At 39.8% G+C, this 25,483-nt stretch overlaps 2 protein-coding genes across 5 annotated transcripts in view; both read right to left on the bottom strand.

The window, feature by feature from the left end:
* The window catches only part of gabrb2b (gamma-aminobutyric acid type A receptor subunit beta2b), a 151,824-nt gene extending 149,324 nt beyond the window's left edge, over nt 1-2,500 (bottom strand). For all 3 annotated transcript variants that reach the window (XM_073935506.1, XM_073935507.1, XM_073935508.1), the window contains exons 1-3: nt 2,346-2,500; nt 2,106-2,197; nt 1,542-1,609 (exon numbers count right to left, since the gene is read on the bottom strand). In XM_073935506.1, coding sequence (XP_073791607.1) covers nt 1,542-1,609; nt 2,106-2,197; nt 2,346-2,428 — 243 coding nt within the window. In that variant the 5' untranslated portion in view covers nt 2,429-2,500. The remainder of the gene's footprint in view (nt 1-1,541; nt 1,610-2,105; nt 2,198-2,345) is intronic.
* sh3pxd2b (SH3 and PX domains 2B) overlaps nt 1-25,483 on the bottom strand; it is an 897,647-nt gene that overhangs the window by 586,682 nt on the left and 285,482 nt on the right. The window lies entirely within an intron of this gene.

The raw sequence follows: 25,483 nt of genomic DNA, 5'->3' as shown, positions 1-25,483 counted from the left end.
ATCCCACAGCCACTATCCTCCTGCAACACAGATCAACAGAGAACCGGGAAAAAAACATCATAACAGCGCTGCTCATTATTCTGTCAGGAATCATAATGAGCCTGCAATGTAATAAACATTAATGTCTTGTTTTTACGATCAACAAAAGTAGAAGAAAATAATCAAACCGTGTAAATGTTTCCATCATGTTTCTGAATAATTTCGACCACATTTCATAAGCTTTATGACTTTCATCAGTATTTAAATTCAAAGCAGTCAAGTGCAATTACCTCATCACCGCAGGTTGTAAAACCAGTTTGATCAAGGCACCAATTGCATTCTAGTGGGTTGAAACTGTTTACAGCATACAGGAGAGGCGGAGATTACATCAAGCCGGGCTTCACGGATAAGAAGGGATAGTCGAAAATTCTCCAAAACAAAAAAGCCAAAGATTGTTATCGCTCATTCATGATGGATGCGTGGGACTGAATCTTTTATTGTTTATTCAAAGAGGAAAGCCTGGCCTGCTCCTCATCTCCCATTATGACGCATTGCTTCAAGTGCCAAATCCAAATATTCCCCATTGCCACAGGGAGCTGCATGACATCAAGGTTCATGGTGATTTGGACACTCACTCTAGCTATTTATCCAGTGCAAAAGAATGGTTAATCCAGATGAATGCATGCTGCATCCCAGCCAGGAAAGAAAAAAAAAATGTGAAAGGGCTCAGAGCAGTGATCTGTGTATTTGCGCTTTCTTGGCCTTGTAATGACATCATTTAAGCTCGCGGACACGGGCACACACAAATGCATTCACTCAGAAGCGCACAAACTTAGACATAAACAGCGTAATTGCAATCATTGTTTTGTCCTGGGGATGTCTTGACAGTATGCAATGTTGCTGAAAGCATTAATAATTACTGTGCGGTGGGATCCCAAAGACAAACACGTGCGCTTCATCTCAAATCCTGTATTCTGTACCAACATGTGCACTTATTTCAAGACAAAAAAGCTCTCAAAATGTGGCTAACAGTACAAACAACCCGAAATACAACCAAATTCGAGTCATTGTTATGAAAATCACCTCACTTGACCAGACCTCAAAACCCAAAACTCCATGTTGTATTTCAAAACCATCACTAGGGGATGCTCTTGTATCTAAGGGAGAGAAGAAAAAAAAAATCCCACCAGATAACCTTATGGATGGGAAAGAGTATAAATAACCAAGATGGATAAATTCGTGTTGGTATCCACTTGTTTTAGAAGTCCCAGTCAAACAAAAAAAAAGCATTCATTTCATATGCAGAGGGAAATATGTTGCCATAGAAACCACAATAGCTCCTGACCATTCCTCAAGTGACCACACGTGAATACTGAGTGTAATATGCAATATATGGTGTAAAAATGAGCACTGATGAAGACTACAGAATGCTTACTACAAGAGTATATCAATAATAAGTAATAACTTGTAAAATATGATTTCAAACTATATAACATATACATTGGGATAGAGAAGAGAGTGTAAATGGGGTTAAAAGGAGCTCTGCGTGATAGCAGACTTACCATATTTACTTCTGATACCATGTCTATACTGGCTATGTCTATATTCATCCCCACTCCCACCGGAGGACCTAAAGAACCAAACCAAACAGTAGCAGTGACATTAGAGCTAATTAATTGTGTTTAGCATGATATATGAACATGTGAGGCACATTATTCACTTAACGTCAGCCTGATAACATCCGGGAGGTAACCAAAAAGTGAGCCAAAGATCGTCTAAACACACGGTTTTCGTTGTGACCGAATTTATTAGCTGCCGTCGTGGTGAGCGTCACCGGCGATACTATTAATGATTAATTTTGGCAAATGGCAAGAGCCACTCGAAGCTGCCATGGACGTGCAGATGTTTAAACTGGTGTCATGCATTCCATTCGTCAACTTTGACTGGTGGGAGATCGCGTAAAATGAAAACAAGTGCGCCCAAGTCTCATCTCCGAGCCTGAGGTGTATTCGCGGTACATTCGCGCGCGTCTTCCATGTTGACGCGCGTACGCTTTCCACTATATCAAAGTTGAGAGCTGATGTTAAAAGGCTGACGTGACAGACCTAATTACAAACGTGCGTTACCTCCAAAATCTGGCCTCAAGCGAATGTCATATCCTTTCAATAGTCTATCAACAGTTTCTTTTACGAGAGACATATTGCTTGGATCATTGACACTGCGAAGAAGGGGAAAACACACACCGTTAGAGACGTCTCCTTAAAGAGCGGTGTACTTGTGTGTGTGTGTGTGTGTGTGTATGTGTGTGTGTGTGTGTGTGTGTGTGTGGAGTACAGACAGCCGTATGAAGTGTGAGGAGAGCTTACCTTTGCGCACACACCACGGCCACTATCACGGGAAACGTCCAGACGCGCGCGAAGCTCTTTTGCCTTATTCTGAAGATCGCCATACTTTTATGTTTTCTGGTTTCCGTGAAGACAGAGAAGATCCAACTTAGAGTGCGCTGTGCAGTAATTCCTCTGTGGTGCGCATGCGTACATACTCCAGCGCAGCATCCAGAAGCGGTATGGTGCTGATGGTGTTCGAGGAGCACTTTCCGATCAGATACAGGGAGATGTTAAAGGGAAAACAACGAAAACATTAAAGTGATGACAACTACAGTGCGTGTGAATCAGGAGAAAAGCAGCACTGTCTTGTAAAGTGAGCTTTTCTGTATTTCTTCCTTTAAATTTGATGTGAGGCGCACATCTGTCCTAATCTTTAAATCATTAAAATATTTAAATATGAACTTTACATGAGTGTTGACTTCTGTTGGTCTGCCTTTTGGAGAGATGTAGATGAGCTGGATTCTTCAGAGCATCACCACCCCAATACGTCAAGGGGAATCCAAAGCAACCTCCATACAGTGTGTGTGTGAAGGACAGGGACTTCAGCGGCTAAATAAAGAGGCTGTGCAGTTTATTTATGCTGTCATAAGATTTACAACATTTATCCGTAGATTAAGTGAGGAAACGTGAAATATTATACTCATCTATTGAGCGGTTTAAAAGGTGTGTGGCATATTTGAATACATAAATAAAATAATACCAATGCATGTCCACATAAACCTTTAAAATAAAAAAGTTATATTCATCAACAAAAATGTGGCATTAATATTAATATATATTACAGTGAAATATAAATGGGAAAACTAGGAAAACATCAAAGTGACGACAACTACAGTGTGTGTGAATCAGTAAAAAATCAGCACTGTCTTGTAAAGTGAGCTTTTCTGTATTTCTTCCTTTAAATTTGACGTGAGGCGCACATCTGTCTTAATCTTTTTTTATCATTAAAATATTTAAATATGAACTTTACATGAGTGTTGACTTCTGTCGGTCTGCCTTTTGGAGAGGTGTAGATGAGCTGGATCCTTCAGAACATCACCACCCCAATACGTCAAGGGGAATCCAAAGCAACCTCCATACAGTGTGTGTGTGAAGGACAGGGACTTCAGCGGCTAAATAAAGAGGCTGTGCAGTTTATTTATGCTGTCATAAGATTCACAACATTCATCCGTAGATTAAGTGAGTAAAAGCGAAATATCATACTCATCTATTAAGCGGTTTAAAAGGTGTGGGCATATTTGAATACATAAATAAAATAATAACAATGCATGTCCACATAAACCTTTAAAATAAAAAGGGTATATTCATCAACAAAAACCGTGGCATTAATATTAATATATATTACAGTGAAATATAAATGGGAAAACTAGGAAAACATCAAAGTGACGACAACTACAGTGTGTGTGAATCAGTAAAAAATCAGCACTGTCTTGTAAAGTGAGCTTTTGTGTATTTCTTCATTCAAATTTGACGTGAGGCGCACATCTGTCTTAATCTTTTTTTTTTATCATTAAAATATTTAAATATGAACTTTACATGAGTGTTGATTTCTGTCGGTCTGCCTTTTGGAGAGGTGTAGATGAGCTGGATCCTTCAGAGCATCACCACTACAATACGTCAAGGGGAATCCAAAGCAACCCCCTTACAGTGTGTGTGAAGGGCAGGAATCTCAGCGGCTAGATAAAGAGGCTGTGCAGTTTATTTATGCTGTCATAAGATTTACAACATTTATCTGTAGATTAAGTGAGGAAACGTGAAATATTATACTCATCTATTGAGCGGTTTAAAAGGTGTGGGCATATTTGAATACATAAATAAAATAATACCAATGCATGTCCACATAAACCTTTAAACAGAAATTTGAGAAAAATCTGAAATAATTTAAACTCAACAGGAGGGCAAATCCCTTGAGCATGGTGGTAATGAGGGAGCAGTTGTGCGCAATGCATTTTTAGAAGAAACCAAATGAACTTAGGCAATTCAATGGTCAATATATTCGCTTGCTGTTGTGTTGTTTGAGATGCTGCTGCTCAAGTACTGTAAGTGAACTGTTCCACTGGCTAATGATGTTGATCTTGAGCTGCCTTTGTGTATGTCGTCTTCTGGTGCATGGCAAATGTGCTAGCTGCTGTGAAAAACTGGTCAAAGGAAGGGCCGCTTCTGTGTGCACCAATTGATCGCACTAGCATCTGCAATCATTAGATCCATGATCAGCCCTTTATTCATCTTTGCTTGAGCGAGGAGATGTCAAGGTTAAAACCACAAGCTGCCATGTGTTTGGGACCTGACATAGATGCTGGAGGACAGGTCTACCTTGACTGCTCTCATCATGAAGAAGAAGATGTTAAAGAGCATTGTGACTACCTTTGTTTTATGCTGTTTCCTATTGAGCTTCAGTACTTCATGCAGTAAATTAGCTTAGACTTGGATTGAATTTTAAAATCAGAATGAAATCAAATTTTATAATGTATTAGTGCAATTGGAGTTTGCATGCACCACCTTGTTTGTGTGGATTTCCCCTGGGTGCGCTGGTTTCCCTCACAGTCCAAAGACATGTGGTATAAGCAGGGCTTAAATTGTGCCGGAACACGCCGTATCCAGCACCTCTGAAGTCTGACCCAGCACCACATTTTACTGATCCACCCCCTCACCCGCCCTCCTCCCATGTCCGTTGTTCACTTTCACTTTGTTCCACGACTCCCCAACTCTCTTTACTTTCGTCTGCAACAACCAACCCCTGCCCTGGCTTGTAACTTACATCCGCGACACCCCTCCGTTATCCAACGCGCCGCTATCACCCAGCTCCCTATCTCCCTAACTCTCTTTACTTTCGGCCGCGACAAACAACCCCCGCCCAAGCTCGTAACTTACATCCACGACAGCCCTACGCTATCCAACACCACGCTATCCCCCCAACTCTCTTCAATTTCATCTGCGACAACCAACCCCGCGCTGGCTTGTAACTTACATTCGCTACACCCCTCGTTTATCCAACGCCCCGCTATCACCCAGCTCCCTATCTCCCCAACTCTCTTTAATTTCGTCCACGACAACCAACCGCAGCCCTGGCTCGTAACTTACATCCTCAACACCCCTCCGCTATCCAACGGCCTGCCATCCCCCAGCTCATTATCTCCCCAACTCTCTTTACTTTTGTCCGCAACAACCAACCCCCGCCCTGGCTCATAACTTACGTCCACGACATTCTTCGCTATCCAACGCCCCTCTATCCCTAGCTTGCCATCTCCCCAACTCTCTTTACTTTCGTCCGCAACAACCCACCCCCGCCCGGGCTTGTAACTTCTATTCACGACACCCCTCTGATATCCAACGGCCCGCTATCCCCCAGCTCGCAATCTCCTTAACTCTCTTTAATTTCGGCCGCGACAAACAACCCCCGCCCAAGCTCGTAACTTACATCCACGACAGCCCTACGCTATCCAACACCACGCTATCCCCCCAACTCTCTTCAATTTCATCTGCGACAACCAACCCCGCGCTGTCTTGTAACTTACATTCGCTACACCCCTCGGTTATCCAACGCCCCGCTATCACCCAGCTCCCTATCTTCCCAACTCTCTTTAATTTCGTCCACGACAACCGAGCGCAGCCCTGGCTCGTAACTTACATCCTCAACACCCCTCCGCTATCCAACGGCCTGCCATCCCCCAGCTCATTATCTCCCCAACTCTCTTTACTTTTGTCCGCAACAACCAACCCCCGCCCTGGCTCATAACTTACGTCCACGACATTCTTCGCTATCCAACGCCCCTCTATCCCTAGCTTGCCATCTCCCCAACTCTCTTTACTTTCGTCCGCAACAACCCACCCCCGCCCGGGCTTGTAACTTCTATTCACGACACCCCTCTGCTATCCAACGGCCCGCTATCCCCCAGCTCGCAATCTCCTTAACTCTCTTTAATTTCGGCCGCGACAAACAACCCCCGCCCAAGCTCGTAACTTACATCCACGACAGCCCTAAGCTATCCAACACCACGCTATCCCCCAACTCTCTTCAATTTCATCTGCGACAACCAACCACGCGCTGGCTTGTAACTTACATTCGCTACACCCCTCGGTTATCCAACGCCCCGCTATCACCCAGCTCCCTATCTCCCCAACTCTCTTTAATTTCGTCCACGACAACCAACCGCAGCCCTGGCTCGTAACTTACATCCTCAACACCCCTCCGCTATCCAACGGCCTGCCATCCCCCAGCTCATTATCTCCCCAACTCTCTTTACTTTTGTCCGCAACAACCAACCCCCGCCCTGGCTCATAACTTACGTCCACGACATTCTTCGCTATCCAACGCTCCTCTATCCCTAGCTTGCCATCTCCCCAACTCTCTTTACTTTCGTCCGCAACAACCCACCCCCGCCCGGGCTTGTAACTTCTATTCACGACACCCCTCTGCTATCCAACGGCCCGCTATCCCCCAGCTCGCAATCTCCTTAACTCTCTTTAATTTCGGCCGCGACAAACAACCCCCGCCCAAGCTCGTAACTTACATCCACGACAGCCCTCCGCTATCCAACACCACGCTATCCCCCCAACTCTCTTCAATTTCATCTGCGACAACCAACCCCGCGCTGGCTTGTAACTTACATTCGCTACACCCCTCGGTTATCCAACGCCCCGCTATCACCCAGCTCCCTATCTCCCCAACTGTCTTTAATTTCGTCCACGACAACCAAGCGCAGCCCTGGCTCGTAACTTACATCCTCAACACCCCTCCGCTATCCAACGGCCTGCCATCCCCCAGCTCACTATCTCCCCAACTCTCTTTACTTTTGTCCGCAACAACCAACCCCCGCCCTGGCTCATAACTTACGTCCACGACATTCTTCGCTATCCAACGCCCCTCTATCGCTAGCTTGCCATCTCCCCAACTCTCTTTACTTTCGTCCGCAACAACCCACCCCCGCCCGGGCTTGTAACTTCTATTCACGACACCCCTCTGCTATCCAACGGCCTGCTATCCCCCAGCTCGCAATCTCCTTAACTCTCTTTAATTTCGGCCGCGACAAACAACCCCCGCCCAAGCTCGTAACTTACATCCACGACAGCCCTACGCTATCCAACACCACGCTATCCCCCCAACTCTCTTCAATTTCATCTGCGACAACCAACCCCGCGCTGGCTTGTAACTTACATTCGCTACACCCCTCGGTTATCTAACGCCCTGCTATCACCCAGCTCCCTATCTCCCCAACTCTCTTTAATTTCGTCCACGACAACCAACCGCAGCCCTGGCTCGTAACTTACATCCTCAACACCCCTCCGCTATCCAACGGCCTGCCATCCCCCAGCTCACTATCTCCCCAACTCTCTTTACTTTTGTCCGCAACAACCAACCCCCGCCCTGGCTCATAACTTACGTCCACGACATTCTTCGCTATCCAACGCCCCTCTATCCCTAGCTTGCCATCTCCCCAACTCTCTTTACTTTCGTCCGCAACAACCAACCCCCGCCCTGGCTTGTAACTTATATTTACGACATCCCTCTGCTATCCAACGGCCCGCTATCCCCCAGCTCGCAATCTCCTTAACTCTCTTTACTTTCGTCCACGACAATCAACCCCCACCCTGGCCCATAACTTACGTCCACGACAATCTCCGCTATCCAACGCCCCGCTATTCCCCAGCTTGCTATTTCTCCAACTCTCTTTACTTTCGTCCATGACAACCAACCCCCGCCCTGGCTTGTAACTTATATTCGCTACACCCCTCTGCTATCCAACGCCCCTCTATCCCCCAGCTCGCAATCTGCTTAACTCTCTTTAATTTCGTCCACGACAATCAACCCCCACCCTGGCCAATAACTTACGTCCACGACAATCTCCGCTATCCAACGCCCCGCTATTCCCCAGCTCGCTATTTCCCCAACTCTCTTTACTTTCGTCCACGACAACCAACCCCCACCCTGGTTCGTAACTTGAATCCACAACACCGCTCCACTGTCCAAAGCACCGCTATCCCCCAGCTCGCTATCTACCCAACTCTCTTTACTTTCGTCCACGACAACCAACCCCCGCGCTGGCTCATAACTTACGTCCACAACACCACTTTCAAATAGATATAGATGCTGGAATAGTAAGCGGTTCATTCCGCTTTGGCGACCTCTGAAATAGAGACTAAGCCACAGGTGTCAAACTCAGTTCCAAAAGGGCCGCAGCTCTGCACAGTTTAGTTCCAACCCTAACTAAACACACCTGATCAAACTAATTGAGTCCTTCAGGCTTGTTTGAAACCTACAGGTAAGTGTGCTGGAGCAGGGTTGGAACTAAACTGTGCAGGGCTTCGGCCCTCCAGGAATTGAGTTTGACACCCCTGGACTAAGCCAAAGGAAAATAAATGTATGAAAAAAAATGCATTTGCCCTCAACATCTTTAATTAAGGGTGCTTTCGAATCTAGACTTTTGTTTCTGAACCTATCTCGTTTGCCCAGTTAGCCTAGTTTGTTTGGCATATATGAAAGCAGCAACCGCGCTCCAATCCGCGTCAAATCAGTCAGCTCGAGATCGCCTGAATGAGGTGGTGTAGGCTCGATTGAAACGAACTCTAGTGCGGATCGATTGTAGTGAGAAAGCAAAATGATCCGAGCGCATTATAGATATGTAATAGACATATAAGAAGAGAGAATTATGAGTAGGGTGGGATGTCATTCTTGCTGGTAACTTTGTGTTTACTGTTAAATATGAAAGTGAAAGCATGCTGAACTATTAACGAGAGATGTTTATACGTTAGGAACATTAACCGAACTGCAGTCTAGCCAAGGGCTATGCATGAGAGAGTCTTACCTCAGATTTATATCTGGTGATGATGTCTGTGGGTGTCCCCAAATTTAATGCGCAGCTATCCACTTATAATATCTTATAGCTCATCGCCATAAATTAAAATAAGGACGCATGACAGCTGAGCGGGATTCTGCAAAATAAACCATGAAACTCTGACCAATGTGAGGAGAGTTAACTCGCACGTGACTTGTTTTAGCTCTTTATGTCCATTTACAAACTTTGGCGTGTGAAAGCGAATCCGCACCAAGAACAAAGAGCGACATTGTAACATTTGTAATCCCTGTTTCAGAACAACTGAATCGATACACAGGTGTGAAAGCACCCTAAATTTCAAATGACTTATCTTCATTTCTGGTCACATGGAATGCCTTTAGTCTCGTTTCCGCTCTGCCTTCATCCGTTCGTCTATCATATTTTCATTGTGTTCACAACACCCATCTTCCAAAAATCCAATTGTGACTCCTGTTAATATTTTTATAAATCAACCTGTCCAATATTAGCCACTCGGCTAGGTGTTCATGTACTTCCACTGTCTCAAAACCTTCTTGAACCTTAGCTCAAAGACTAATGTCTGTACAATCTCCTATCCCTGAAAAACAGAAAGAACAGGTTGATGTCACGTAAAAACTTAAGTATTTTACATTTTGTCAGTTTAGTGGAGAATTCGTATGAGTTCAGTCGTACGAAATTGTACGATTTTAAAAAGAAGTTGTGGCACCTAACCGCACCCCTAAACCCAACCGTCATTGGGGGATGAGCAAATCGTACTTAATTTTACGAATTAGATTGTACGAATTCATACGAATTAGCCACTAAATCAAAAAGTTACGAATTGCCGTGAGATTGTGTTGGAAAGAACTACAAAACACAGAACTAAAGCACTGCTTCTTACCTCAATTTGCCAACCAGACCGAATCAACCAGTAGCTCCTTCCACCCCTCCTGGGAGGCTCCCAGTAACTGTTCCAAGCAATTAAAATGTTTCTTCTTCAGCTGGGAGGCTGATTCAGCCTTGTGTACCACCCTTTTTCCCCTTTGGACACCAAATTAGCACTGCATGTCACCTCAGCTTTTTTCCCCCTTCTTCTCCGAGTAACTCAGTTCAGAGTGAACACAGCAAGCTCCATAGCTGCACGTGCTATCTATTCGACATGCATTTATTAATGTAATTTCTATTATTTTCTACTTTAGTGTATTTTCCAGGGTGGCGAACATGATTTAAATTCTGGAGTTTCCAATGGGAGGCTTGGCAAGTACCTGTGAGTATAAAGAGGTGTAGATAATAAGCTTTGTAATGAAAGCCTGATTTATACAGGCCAAATGCAGCACAGGGAATTGGATATTACAAGGTTATGGTTTTGTGTGTTTGGAGATCTAGCTTCAAATACAACCCAGGGATCAAATGTATCCATTCATTTATTTTCTTTTCAGCTTAGTCTCTTTTTTTAATCCGGGGTCAGAACAGCGGAATGAACCGCCAACTTATCCATCACATTTTTACGCAGCAGATGCCCTTCCAGCCGCAACCCATCTCTGGAAAACATCCAAACACATTCATTCATACACATACACTTTGGACAATTTAGCTTACCCAATTCACCTGTACCGCATGTCTTTGGACTGTGGGGGAAACCGAAGCACCCAGAGGAAACCCACATGAATACAGGGAGAACATGCAAACTTCCTTCCAGCCGCAACCCATCTCAGGGAAACATCCGAACACATTCATCCATACACATACACTACGGACAATTTAGCTTACCCAATTCAACTGTACCGCATGTCTTTGGACTGTGGGGGAAACCGGAGCACCCGGAGGAAACCCATACGAATGCAGGGAGAACATGCAAACTCCACACAGAAACACCAAATGAGCCGAGGCTCAAACCAGCGACCTTCTTGCTGTGAGGCAACAGCACTATCTACTGCGCCACTGCTTCGCCCTGTACGATCACACTGATGCCCTTTATTTAGTCACGAGGCATTAAACGTCGATGGTAACACGAGCAAAAAAACGTCTCCGTGTGCACGGGCCTTTAATTGTCAGGCATGTTGTAAAAGCCAGCAAACTGACAACTAAATATAGAGTGATCTATATGCTTATGTACGGTTGAAGTCAGAATTATTAGCCCCCCTGAATTATTAGCCCCACTGTTTATTTTTTAGTTTAACGGAAAGCAGATTTTTTTTCAACACATTTCTAAACATAATAGTTTTAATAACTCTAATAACTAACTCTAATTTCTAATAACTGATTTATTTTATCTTTGCCATGATGACAGTAATTATTATTTGACTGGATGTTTTTCAAGACACTTCTATAGAGCTTAAAGTGACATTTAAAGGCTTAACTAGGTTAAGGTTTGGGTAATTAGGCAAGTTATTGTATAACGATGGTTTGTTCTGTAGACTATCGAAAAAAAATTTTGCTTAAGGGGCTAATAAATTTGTCCTTAAAATGGTGTTTAAAATAATAAAAAATGCTTTAATTCTAGCCGAAATTAAACAAATAAGACTTTCTCCAGAAGACAAAATATTATCAGACATACTGTAAAAATCAACATCATTTAGGAAATATTTAAAAAAGAAAAAAAATTCAAAGGGGGGTTATTAATTCTGACTTCAACTGTATGTACAGATGTGGCCACTAAGAATGTGTGAGTGAATCAACGTGACCACACTCAATGCTGCAGTGCTCTGTGGTACAACATAAAAGGGTCTAACACAAGAAAGACATGGGCGTCATGGTGGCGTAGTGGTAAACACTATCGCCTCACAGCACGAAGATCACTGGTTTGAGTCCTGGCTGGATAAGTTGGCGTTACTGTGTGGAGTTTGCATGTTCTGTGTTCGCATGGGTTTCCTCCAGGTGCTCCGGTTTCCCATATAGTCCAAACACATGCAGTATAGGTGAATTGAGTAAGCTAAATTGTCCGTGGTGTATGTGTGTGAATGAGTGTGTATTGGTGCTTCCCAGTGATGGGTTGTAGCTGGAAGGGCATCCAATGCATAAAACATATGCTGGATAAGTTGGTGGTTCATTCAAACACAGGGAAAACAAGCAAACTCCACACAGAAAGGGATTGGGAACTCAACAGTAGTAAGGCAATAGTACTACCCACTGAGCCACCATGCTACCCATTCCTATATATTGTACTTCATTGTCTCCATGTTCTTATATTATAGTTGCTTAGTTACACCATAATATTTATATATTAATTTACATAATAATTATAGCTCAGCTTGGCCTGATATAAGCTTTATTTATTTTTTGTTCCAATGTGCCCAGAACATGGCTTGTTTGGTACACATTTGATGCTGATTATTGTCTCTATAGTTTGACCAAGTTTCCTTTTTGTCAGTCATCATTATTCCATCTTCGGTTTCAACTGTCTTCTATTTAGTTAATCATCATTCTCTCTTTTTACGGTATTTCCTCAGTTTGCTCTGTTCAGCTGTTGGCTAATTTATGTTTTGTTATTATGTTGAAATTGGTTGTCTATCAACTTATTGCTTCAAAATTCAAAGTTTACTAATTGGAAATAAAAAATCCTTGTGCAAAAACTTAAAATACTGCCCAAACCTGGATACTTTCATTTTGGCTTGGTCCCTTTATAATAATAATAATAATAATAATAATAATAATAATAATAATAATAATAATAATAATAATAATTATTATTATTATTATTATTATTATTATTATTAATATTATTATTATTATTATTATTATTATTATTATTTTTTTTTTATTATTAATATTATTATTATTATTATTATTATTATTATTATTATTATTATAATTAATATTATTATTTTTATTATTAATATTATTATTATTATTATTATTAATAATATTATTATTATTATTATTATTATTATTATCATTATTATTATTGCGAGGCAGTGGCGCAGTAGGTAGTGCTGTAGCCTCACAGCAAGAAGGTTGCTGGTTCGAACCTCGGCTCAGTTGGCGTTTCTGTGTGGAGTTTGCATTTTCTCCCTGCCTTCGTGTGGGCTTCCTCTGGGTGCTCCGGTTTCCCCCACAGTCCAAAGACATGCGGTACAGGTGAATTGGGTAGGCTAAATTGTCCGTAGTGTATGGGTGTGTGTGTGAATGTGTGTGTGGCTGTTTCCCAGAGATGGATTGCGGCTGGAAGGGCATCCGCTGCGTAAAAACTTGCTGGATAAGTTGGCGGTTCATTCCACTGTGGCAACCCCGAATTAATAAAGGGACTAAGCTGACAAGAAAATGAATGAAAAATTAATTATTATTATTATTATTATTATTATTATTTACATTTATAAAGCAGTTTTCTGGGCATTTTACACAAAGGGGGGGAATCTCCTCATCCACCACCAGTGCACAGAATCCACCTGGATGACATGACGGCAGCCACTTTGCACCACACCGCAAACCACACACCTGCTGATTGGTGGAGAGGAGACAGAGTGATGAAGCAATTATGATATGAGGAGAGTTAGGAGGCCATGATGGACAGAATGGCCAGGAGGCCAGGGTTAAACCCCTACTCTTTTCGAAGGACATCCTGGGATTTTTAACGACCACAGAGAGTTGGGACCTCGTTTAACGTCTCATCCGAAAGACGGCACTCACTGAGCAGTATAGAGTCCTCTTCATTATACTGGGGCATTAGGTCCCGGACAGACCGGAGTATGGGCGCTCCCTGCCGGCCTCACTAACACCACTTCCAGTAGCAACCTGCTTAGCTTTAGTGGGCAGCCATGTGAGAGTTGTAGAGAGCTAGCTACCGGCAAATTAAAGGACGATTGAGAATCTGCTGAAGGGTTTCCAGAAAAGTGTGTCATATGCATCAGGAGTTTAGCCACAGGTCTGTGGGTGGTGCATGGCATGATGTCTGAGACAGACTATAGGTGCAGTTCAACTACTGCGAATGTGATCAAATTCCTGGGTTCTAGTCTCCATGGTAATCGTAAAAGTTACAGACAATGGTACTCAGTTCACCTCAGTGCTTTTCACACTTTTAAAAGCACAAGATGCAAGACAGGCAAAACTCTGGAACATTTCTGTCACAGAGTGGCTCAGCTGTACCAATCAATCACTCATGTTCCCCACGGTGTGTCTCCAAATGAAGTGTTATATGGGAGAAAGTTGGAAACCAAGCTTAACATTCTGCCTTTGCATGCCATAAAAGACACAGGAAAGCTAAAACAACATACTGACCGTGAGCACAGCGCTCAAAGGTGCAGAAAAGTAAGATAAAGCTTCCTTGTATAACAAAAGGGCATCCTAGATTCTCTGTAACTGTAGAATAGAAACCAAGGACCAAAACATTCTTACTTATTGATGGGGAAAGCAGAGTAATGCTCCCCTGACATACCTTTAATGACGACATTGCCAATAACACATTACATCATACAAAAAAACTACAGACAGACCTGAGCAAAACTAACTTTTCTAATCTTCAAAGAGAACTAAATTAAGAGCCAGAATTTCATACAGGGTGCAACCATTTTGTATTGACTAAACAGCTGCCAGGGATGTTGCAACAATTAATAAATGTTGTTGGTATTTTACAGTACTTCCTAAATTTGTACAGGCTATCTACTGTTATAACTAGGTACTATCCCTAAATATATTACTTACCAAACATTAACCCACTTTGTTTGGTTTGTACAGTGTAAGTACACATTAGGTACATCAGGTATGTCCAAACTCAGTCCTGAAGGGCCGGTGTCCTGCCGAGTTTAGCTCCAACTTGCTTCACCTCACCTGCCTGGAAGTTTCTAGTTTATCAAGTAAGAGCTTGATTAGCTGCTTCAGGTGTGTTTGATTAGGGTTTGAGCTAAACTTTCCAGGACACCGGCCCTCCAGGACTGAGTTTGGACACCCCTGAGGTACATGTTTTATGAAATAAAGTGCAATAATTTAAGAAATTACAGCATGCAATATGCTATGCTGCCACTAGAGAGGCTGAAGGGTGAACTGATGAATGTAGTTGAAATAACATACACTATCTGACAAAAGGAAAAGAGTTTAGGAAATTGGGTGGACACTGATCAATCTGTGCTTTTTAAAAAAACTATCGGTTGGGTTTGGGAAAGAGAGTGGGTGAGGGGATCAATCAGTGAGTCAGTAGACAGCATCCTCTGGTGGATTTAGGCGAGAACAGCAGGCACGAATGGCACTTGCGAGAGACATTTGAGATTTCAACAAAGCCTCTGGTTGAATTACGAAAACAAAAACTGCAAAAACATTAGCTCCTGGGACAAATTTGGTGATCTCCAGAAATGTATATATGGGCACGTAATCGGAATGAGCCTAGGTTGTTATACTCTTGAGTTTCCTCAATGACTTCCTCTTCTCCTGAAAACTTAGATTTTGTGTGGGAAGTTACTCCATCCTCTTTCATTTCAAGATTTTTCTGAACATCAGAAACTGATCTTAACTGTGTCCATTATCTATACCTAGTCTGAATAGTAGTAACTATAACTGTCATATTCACTTTCAGAGGAAATATCAGTTTCAAACAGTTTCAAGTCTATTCCCTTTCTCAGGGGTCCAGTATGTAGCAGCAGTGTGCAATAAAGTCATTTCAAGAGTTCACACTTAGCTGATGATTAATTATAAAAGCTTTTTTGGCATGCTGTCCCGGGAGAGAGCCCTGAGCTCAAGAGATCCTCGAGCCCTGTGCTCCCTCCCGTTGCAAGGCGGGAGGGGAGTTTGAGCTCAGGTAGATCTCAAGAACTCCCCTGCTGTAGTAACCAATGAACAGTAAGTGATTGCTCTTGAAGATAACTACGTACTAGAACCATATCTATGGTGCCAATTTAGATTATTCAATTAACTTAATTGCGTGTTTTTAGGCGGTGGGAGGAAACCGGGGAACCCGGGGGAAACCCACGTGAGCACGGGGAGAAAGTGCAAACTCCACACAGATATGTCTGCTGGTTTGGTAAAGCCTGGAACCAGAGACATTCTTGCTGTGAGGCAACAGTGCTACGCACTGGGCCACCGTGTCACCCATCTAAGAAGGAGGAGTAGGGGTGGAAGGGGGGAATCTTCAAAACGTAGATAGCAGTGGAATGAACCCCAAGTTATTTAAAGTAGTTTAGGAGTCATCTGATTGGAGCGTAGTGAATTGGATAATGCGGATCCAGCTGCAAGCAATCATAAGCACGTGATCCTCTCGAAATTTGTTTATACATTATCTTCACTTAAAAAAAAGGACTTGGTCTATACCATACCTTTAAATAAACACCTTCCTTTCAGTGTTTAAAGGATTTCTTCTCCTAACCAATATCAGTCTAGTGTTAAACCAACCAGAATAGTTTCAGAGATAAAATGGGTTAAAATTGGATTAATATAAATTAAAACCCAAAAAGCAGTAAGGTATTGCAAAGCCTGTGTAAAAATAATCATGCTTTCAGACATCTATATCAAGCAGCATCGAACTTTGTACTTGAGGGATGAGGTGAGTGAAGTAAGATATCTCTAAATGTATAATTATCTGTGTTCATTTTATGAGGAAGACAGCTTGATAGCACATCAGTAATAAGGCATTTCAACATGTCTAATGTCTGTATCCTTAAACTAAAGCTCTCTTTCAGGTGGAAATTTGAATATACAGTTGGAATCAGAATTATTAGTTCCCCTGTTTATTTTTTTCCCAATTTCTGTTTAAGGAAGATATTTTTTTCAACACATTTCTAAACATAATATTTTTAATAACTCATCTCTAATAACTGTTTTATTTTATCTTTGCCATGATGACAGTAAATAATATTTTACTAGATATTTTTCAAGACACTTTTATACAGCTTAAAGTGACATTTAAAGACTTTACTAGCTAAATTAGGTTACCTAGATGGGTTAGGGTAAATAGGCAAGTTATTGTATAACGATGGTTTGTTCTGTAGACCATCTGAAAAAATATAGCTTAAAGGGGCTAATAATTTTGACCAAAAATGATAAAAAAAATGTAAAACTGCTTTTATTCTAGCCAAAATAAAACAAATTAGACTTTCTTCAGAAGAAAAAAATATTATCAGACATACTGTGAACATTTATTTGCTCTATTAAACATCATTTGGAAAATATATATAAAAAAAAATAATCAAAGAGTTGCTAATAATTCTGACTTCAACTGTATGTGTTAACCTAACCTTGTGCATTTCTGAGTCCCCATCAGTCTCACTGCATTCATTCAGTTATCTTCCAACCTCTGCTTAGTGGCCATGTGTTTTCCCTGAGCTTTGATGCTCTCTAATTTTGGAGGAGAATCACATGTGTCCATGCCAGTACTATTGATGCCTTCAACCTTGACAGTGCAGCTAACTATCAGCCAACCACAATGCCATATTACCTGCCTCTCAGCCAGAACAGCGGCCACCTGGTGTCTTTTTCAAGGCCAGCTTGACTTTACTTTAATTGACTGTACTTTACTGTTCTATGTCAATCAGCTCGCAAGCAGACAGCACTTTATTTGTTTGTTTACAATTTTCCTTCCAGCCACAACCTATCTCTGGGAAACTTTGTGAGAGATAAGAAAGTAAATCAACAATGTTAGAAATAACATTAGGATATAATATACTTATATATTAGTATATAAGCAAACTTGAAAGTAATCTAAAATGGCCGGTTTCAACTGAGTGGTATAGTATGGTATGGTTTTATGTCCATTTTCACTGTCAAAAGGTACCAAACAGTAAAGCGTACTATACCACATTTTAGATATCCTTTCCAAAGCATACCTAGCACAACAAAAGGGTACCAAAAGGCCGAGCGAGACGCACAGTTGAACACTATTGGTTTACAGAGAAATGTCACTAGCATTTGCACAAGCCAGGAGAATGAAAACACAGGAAGGGCCATTTTTAAATACACAGCTGAGATCACCGTAATAATATATACATATAATAATTATCACGATCACCAGCGATCGTAACTCCTAAGATCGCTGGATCTCATTTACAGTAGCTTATGGACTACAAATCCGCCATTCATGGACTACATTTTCATACATGCACTCCGCTCACACACACGCATGCTTCCTCATTCTGACTGATTACACTCGCACCACCTGAGGATTGTCAAAGACTGATTACGCAAACTATTTAAGCATTCACACGCGTCCTATTCACTTTGAATAGGTGACACCAGGCATTGCCCAACTACATTGTGGATCCTTCAGAGGCGTTGCTTGCTGCAGGAGTTGGCACTAGCTCAACTTTTCAAGCGCTGACGGAATCGTTAGCCAATCAGATTGCTGAATGCAAATACACCAGCTAGACAGTGGCCTATTGCTGACTGAATTTCATTGGCTGATGTTGCTATGACGATCGCTTCAGCCCCAAGGATAGTGAATCTCTCATTTATTTAGAGTTTTTTTTATTACAATAAATAACAGGTGTCAATTTAAAAATGCACACATCTAACATTAAAATTAAGCATTTGACTGCTTTCTAAATTTTTAATCTCATTTAAGATGAAATTAGTTGTGTTTGAAAAAAAAACCCACCAAGATCGACATGTTTATATGTTATTATTAATAATTATGTCTGTTTAAACACGCACCCAAAACCCAGACTTTCACTCCGCTTCAAAACCGTGTGTACAGAATCTGTTAGAGAAACAGCGTCTATTTATCATGATGGAGCGCATCAGCTGACAGTCATGCACCATTATTTGACTGTTTTAAAGATTGTATAGGAGGATTGACGGCACCTTTTAATAAAAAGGAATGGGAATAGCGCCGTTTTTTACAATTATTTATAAGTGTTTTCATGTTTTCATTCCTAAACAAAGAGAAAGCACAGAACAGACTCACATTTAAGAGCAAGGGGCGGCCCCTGGTGGTTCGGGGGTATGGGTTGCGTATAGGGAGGCTTAACTCGTCAGAGAAAGACTGAAAATATGGGAAAAATACAGGAAAATACCTTTACGGGATGATAGCGGGATAGAACTGTAAAATACGGGAGAATCCCAGGAAAAGCTGGAGTGTTGACAGGTATGCATTAGGGAATTTATATATTGATGGTCCAGGATCAACATTATTGATTTAAACTATTTGATGGTCCAGGATCAACAATAGTGAATTTATATATTGATGGTCCAGGATCAACATTGGTGATTTTAATTACTTGACGGTCCTGGATCAACATTAGTGAAGTGATAAATTTGATGGTCCAGGAACAACAACAGTGAATTTATATATTGATGGTCCAGGATCAACATCAGTGAATTTATAAGTTGATGGTCCAGGATCAACATTAGTGAACTTATGTATGGAGGGTCCAGGATCAACATTAGTGAATTTATAAGTTGATGGTCCAGGATCAACATCAGTGAATTTATATATTGATGGTCCAGGATCAACATTAGTGAATTTATATATTGATGGTCCAGGATCAACATCAGTGAATTTATAAGTTGACGGTCCAGGATCAACATCAGTGAATTTATATATTGATGGTCCAGGATCAACATTAGTGAATTTATATATTGATGGTCCAGGATCAACATTAGTGAATTTATAAGTTGATGGTCCAGGATCAACATCAGTGAATTTATAAGTTGATGGTCCAGGATCAACATTAGTGAATTTATAAGTTGATGGTCCACGATCAACATTAGTGAATTTATAAGTTGATGGTCCAGGATCAACATTAGTGAGTTTACATATTGATGGTCCAGGATCAACATCAGTGAATTTATAAGTTGATGGTCCAGGATCAACATTAGGGAATTTATAAGTTGATGGTCCAGGATCAACATTAGGGAATTTATAAGTTGATGGTCAAGGATCAACATCAGTGAATTTATAAGTTGATGGTCCAGGATCAACATTACTGAATTTATGTATTGATGGTCCAGGATCAACATCAGTGAATTTATAAGTTGATGGTCCAGGATCAACATTAGTGAACTTATGTATGGATAATGGTCCAGGATCAACATTAGTGAATTTATATATTGACGGACCAGGATCAACATCAGTGAATTTATAACCTGATGGTCCAGGATCAACTTCAGTGAATTTATAAGTTGATGGTCCAGGATCAACATCAGTGAATTTATATATTTGATGGTCCAGGATCAACATCAGTGAATTTATATTTTGATGGTCCAGGATCAACATTAGTGAATTTATAAGTTGATGGTCCAGGATCAACATTAGTAAATTTATATATTGATGGTCCAGGATCAACATCAGTAAATTTATATATTGATGGTCCAGGATCAACATCAGTGAATTTATATTTTGATGGTCCAGGATCAACATCAGTGAATTTATATTTTGATGGTCCAGGATCAACATCAGTGAATGTATAAGTTGATGGTCCAGGATCAACATTAGTGAATTTATAAGTTGATGGTCCAGGATCAACATCAGTGAATTTATATATTTGATGGTCCAGGATCAACATCAGTGAATTTATATTTTGATGGTCCAGGATCAACATTAGTGAATTTATAAGTTGATGGTCCAGGATCAACATTAGTAAATTTATATATTGATGGTCCAGGATCAACATCAGTAAATTTATATATTGATGGTCCAGGATCAACATCAGTGAATTTATATTTTGATGGTCCAGGATCAACATCAGTGAATTTATATTTTGATGGTCCAGGATCAACATCAGTGAATGTATAAGTTGATGGTCCAGGATCAACATTAGTGAATTTATAAGTTGATGGTCCAGGATTAACATTAGTGAATTTATATATTTAATGGTCCAGGATCAAAATCAGTGAATTTATATATTTGATGGTCCAGGATCAACATTAGTGAATTTATATATTGATGGTCCAGGATCAACATTAGTGAATTCATATATTGATGGTCCAGGATCAACATTAGTGATTTTACATATTGATGGTCCAGGATCAACATTAGTGAATTTATAAGTTAATGGTCCAGGATCAACATTAGTGAATTTATAAGTTGATGGTCCAATTTATATATTGATGGTCCAGGATCAACATTAGTGAATTTATATATTGATGGTCCAGGATCAACATTAGTGAATTTATATATTGATGGTCCAGGATCAACATTAGTGAATTTATAAGTTGATGGTCCAGGATCAACATCAGTGAATTTATATATTGATGGTCCAGGATCAACATCAGTGAATTTATAAGTTGATGGTCCAGGATCAAAATTAGTGAATTTATATATTTGATGGTCCAGGATCAACATTAGTGAATTTATAAGTTGATGGTCCAGGATCAACATTAGTGAATTTATAAGTTGATGGTCCAGGATCAAAATTAGTGAATTTATATATTTGATGGTCCAGGATCAACATCAGTGAATTTATAAGTTGATGGTCCAGGATCAACATTAGTGAATTTGTAAGTTGATGGTCCAGGATCAACATCAGTGAGTTTATATATTGATGGTCCAGGATCAACATTAGTGAATTTATAAGTTGATGGTCCAGGATCAACATTAGTGAATTTATATATTGATGGTCCAGGATCAACATTAGTGACTTTGTAAGTTGATGGTCCAGGATCAACATCAGTGAATTTATATATTGATGGTCCAGGATCAACATTAGTGAATTTATATATTGATGGTCCAGGATCAACATTAGTGAATTTATATTTTGATGGTCCAGGATCAACATCAGTGAATTTATAAGTTGATGGTCCAGGATCAACATCAGTGAATTTATAAGTTGATGGTCCAGGATCAACATTAGTGAATTTATAAGTTGATGGTCCAGGATCAACATCAGTGAATTTATATATTTGATGGTCCAGGATCAACATCAGTGAATTTATATATTTGATGGTCCAGGATCAACATCAGTGAATTTATATATTGATGGTCCAGGGTTAACATCAGTGAATTTATAAGTTGATGGTTCAGGATCAACATTAGTGAATTTATAAGTTGATGGTCCAGGATCAACATCAGTGAATTTATAAGTTGATGGTCCAGGATCAACATTAGTGAATTTGTAAGTTGATGGTCCAGGATCAACATCAGTGAATTCATAAGTTGATGGTCCAGGATCAACATCAGTGAATTTGTAAGTTGATGGTCCAGGATCAACATCAGTGAATTTATATATTGATGGTCCAGGATCAACATTAGTGAATTTATAAGTTGATGGTCCAGGATCAACATTAGTGAATTTATATATTGATGGTCCAGGATCAACATTAGTGAATTTGTAAGTTGATGGTCCAGGATCAACATCAGTGAATTTATAAGTTGATGGTCCAGGATCAACATCAGTGAATTTATAAGTTGATGGTCCAGGATCAACATTAGTGAATTTATATATTGATGGTCCAGGATCAACTTTAGTGAATTTATAAGTTAATGGTCCAGGATCAACATCAGTGAAATTATAAGTTGATGGTCCAGGATCAACATCAGTGAATTTATATATTTGATGGTCCAGGATCAACATCAGTGAATTTATATATTTGATGGTCCAGGATCAACATTAGTGAATTTATATATTGATGGTCCAGGATCAACATTAGTGAATTTATAAGTTGATGGTCCAGGGTTAACATCAGTGAATTTATAAGTTAATGGTCCAGGATCAACATTAGTGAATTTATAAGTTGATGGTCCAGGATCAACATTAGTGAATTTATATATTGATGGTCCAGGATCAACATTAGTGAATTTATAAGTTAATGGTCTAAGATCAATATTAGTGAATTTATAAGTTGATGGTCCAGGATCAACATTAGTGAATTTATATATTGATGGTCCAGGATCAACATTAGTGAATTTATATATTGATGGTCCAGGATCAACATTAGTGAATTTATAAGTTGATGGTCCAGGATCAACATTAGTGAATTTATAAGTTGATGGTCCAGGATCAACATCAGTGAATTTATAAGTTGATGGTCCAGGATCAACATTAGTGAATTTATAAGTTGATGGTCCAGGATCAACATCAGTGAATTTATAAGTTGATGGTCCAGGATCAACATTAGTAAATTTATATATTGATGGTCCAGGATCAACATCAGTAAATTTATATTTTGATGGTCCAGGATCAACATCAGTGAATGTATAAGTTGATGGTCCAGGATCAACATTAGTGAATTTATAAGTTGATGGTCCAGGATTAACATTAGTGAATTTATATATTTAATGGTCCAGGATCAAAATCAGTGAATTTATATATTTGATGGTCCAGGATCAACATTAGTGAATTTATATATTGATGGTCCAGGATCAACATTAGTGAATTCATATATTGATGGTCCAGGATCAACATTAGTGATTTTACATATTGATGGTCCAGGATCAACATTAGTGAATTTATAAGTTAATGGTCCAGGATCAACATTAGTGAATTTATAAGTTGATGGTCCAATTTATATATTGATGGTCCAGGATCAACATTAGTGAATTTATATATTGATGGTCCAGGATCAACATTAGTGAATTTATATATTGATGGTCCAGGATCAACATTAGTGAATTTATAAGTTGATGGTCCAGGATCAACATCAGTGAATTTATATATTGATGGTCCAGGATCAACATCAGTGAATTTATAAGTTGATGGTCCAGGATCAAAATTAGTGAATTTATATATTTGATGGTCCAGGATCAACATTAGTGAATTTATAAGTTGATGGTCCAGGATCAACATTAGTGAATTTATAAGTTGATGGTCCAGGATCAAAATTAGTGAATTTATATATTTGATGGTCCAGGATCAACATCAGTGAATTTATAAGTTGATGGTCCAGGATCAACATTAGTGAATTTGTAAGTTGATGGTCCAGGATCAACATCAGTGAGTTTATATATTGATGGTCCAGGATCAACATTAGTGAATTTATAAGTTGATGGTCCAGGATCAACATTAGTGAATTTATATATTGATGGTCCAGGATCAACATTAGTGACTTTGTAAGTTGATGGTCCAGGATCAACATCAGTGAATTTATATATTGATGGTCCAGGATCAACATTAGTGAATTTATATATTGATGGTCCAGGATCAACATTAGTGAATTTATATTTTGATGGTCCAGGATCAACATCAGTGAATTTATAAGTTGATGGTCCAGGATCAACATCAGTGAATTTATAAGTTGATGGTCCAGGATCAACATTAGTGAATTTATAAGTTGATGGTCCAGGATCAACATCAGTGAATTTATATATTTGATGGTCCAGGATCAACATCAGTGAATTTATATATTTGATGGTCCAGGATCAACATCAGTGAATTTATATATTGATGGTCCAGGGTTAACATCAGTGAATTTATAAGTTGATGGTTCAGGATCAACATTAGTGAATTTATAAGTTGATGGTCCAGGATCAACATCAGTGAATTTATAAGTTGATGGTCCAGGATCAACATTAGTGAATTTGTAAGTTGATGGTCCAGGATCAACATCAGTGAATTCATAAGTTGATGGTCCAGGATCAACATCAGTGAATTTGTAAGTTGATGGTCCAGGATCAACATCAGTGAATTTATATATTGATGGTCCAGGATCAACATTAGTGAATTTATAAGTTGATGGTCCAGGATCAACATTAGTGAATTTATATATTGATGGTCCAGGATCAACATTAGTGAATTTGTAAGTTGATGGTCCAGGATCAACATCAGTGAATTTATAAGTTGATGGTCCAGGATCAACATCAGTGAATTTATAAGTTGATGGTCCAGGATCAACATTAGTGAATTTATATATTGATGGTCCAGGATCAACTTTAGTGAATTTATAAGTTAATGGTCCAGGATCAACATCAGTGAAATTATAAGTTGATGGTCCAGGATCAACATCAGTGAATTTATATATTTGATGGTCCAGGATCAACATCAGTGAATTTATATATTTGATGGTCCAGGATCAACATTAGTGAATTTATATATTGATGGTCCAGGATCAACATTAGTGAATTTATAAGTTGATGGTCCAGGGTTAACATCAGTGAATTTATAAGTTAATGGTCCAGGATCAACATTAGTGAATTTATAAGTTGATGGTCCAGGATCAACATTAGTGAATTTATATATTGATGGTCCAGGATCAACATTAGTGAATTTATAAGTTAATGGTCTAAGATCAATATTAGTGAATTTATAAGTTGATGGTCCAGGATCAACATTAGTGAATTTATATATTGATGGTCCAGGATCAACATTAGTGAATTTATATATTGATGGTCCAGGATCAACATTAGTGAATTTATAAGTTGATGGTCCAGGATCAACATTAGTGAATTTATAAGTTGATGGTCCAGGATCAACATCAGTGAATTTATAAGTTGATGGTCCAGGATCAACATTAGTGAATTTATAAGTTGATGGTCCA

The sequence above is a fragment of the Danio rerio genome, chromosome 21 (genome assembly GCF_049306965.1).
Source record: "Danio rerio strain Tuebingen ecotype United States chromosome 21, GRCz12tu, whole genome shotgun sequence".
Classification (NCBI taxonomy): Eukaryota; Metazoa; Chordata; class Actinopteri; order Cypriniformes; family Danionidae; genus Danio; species Danio rerio.
Note: the sequence above shows the minus strand (reverse complement) of the source record. Positions and strands in the feature narration are given on the sequence as shown.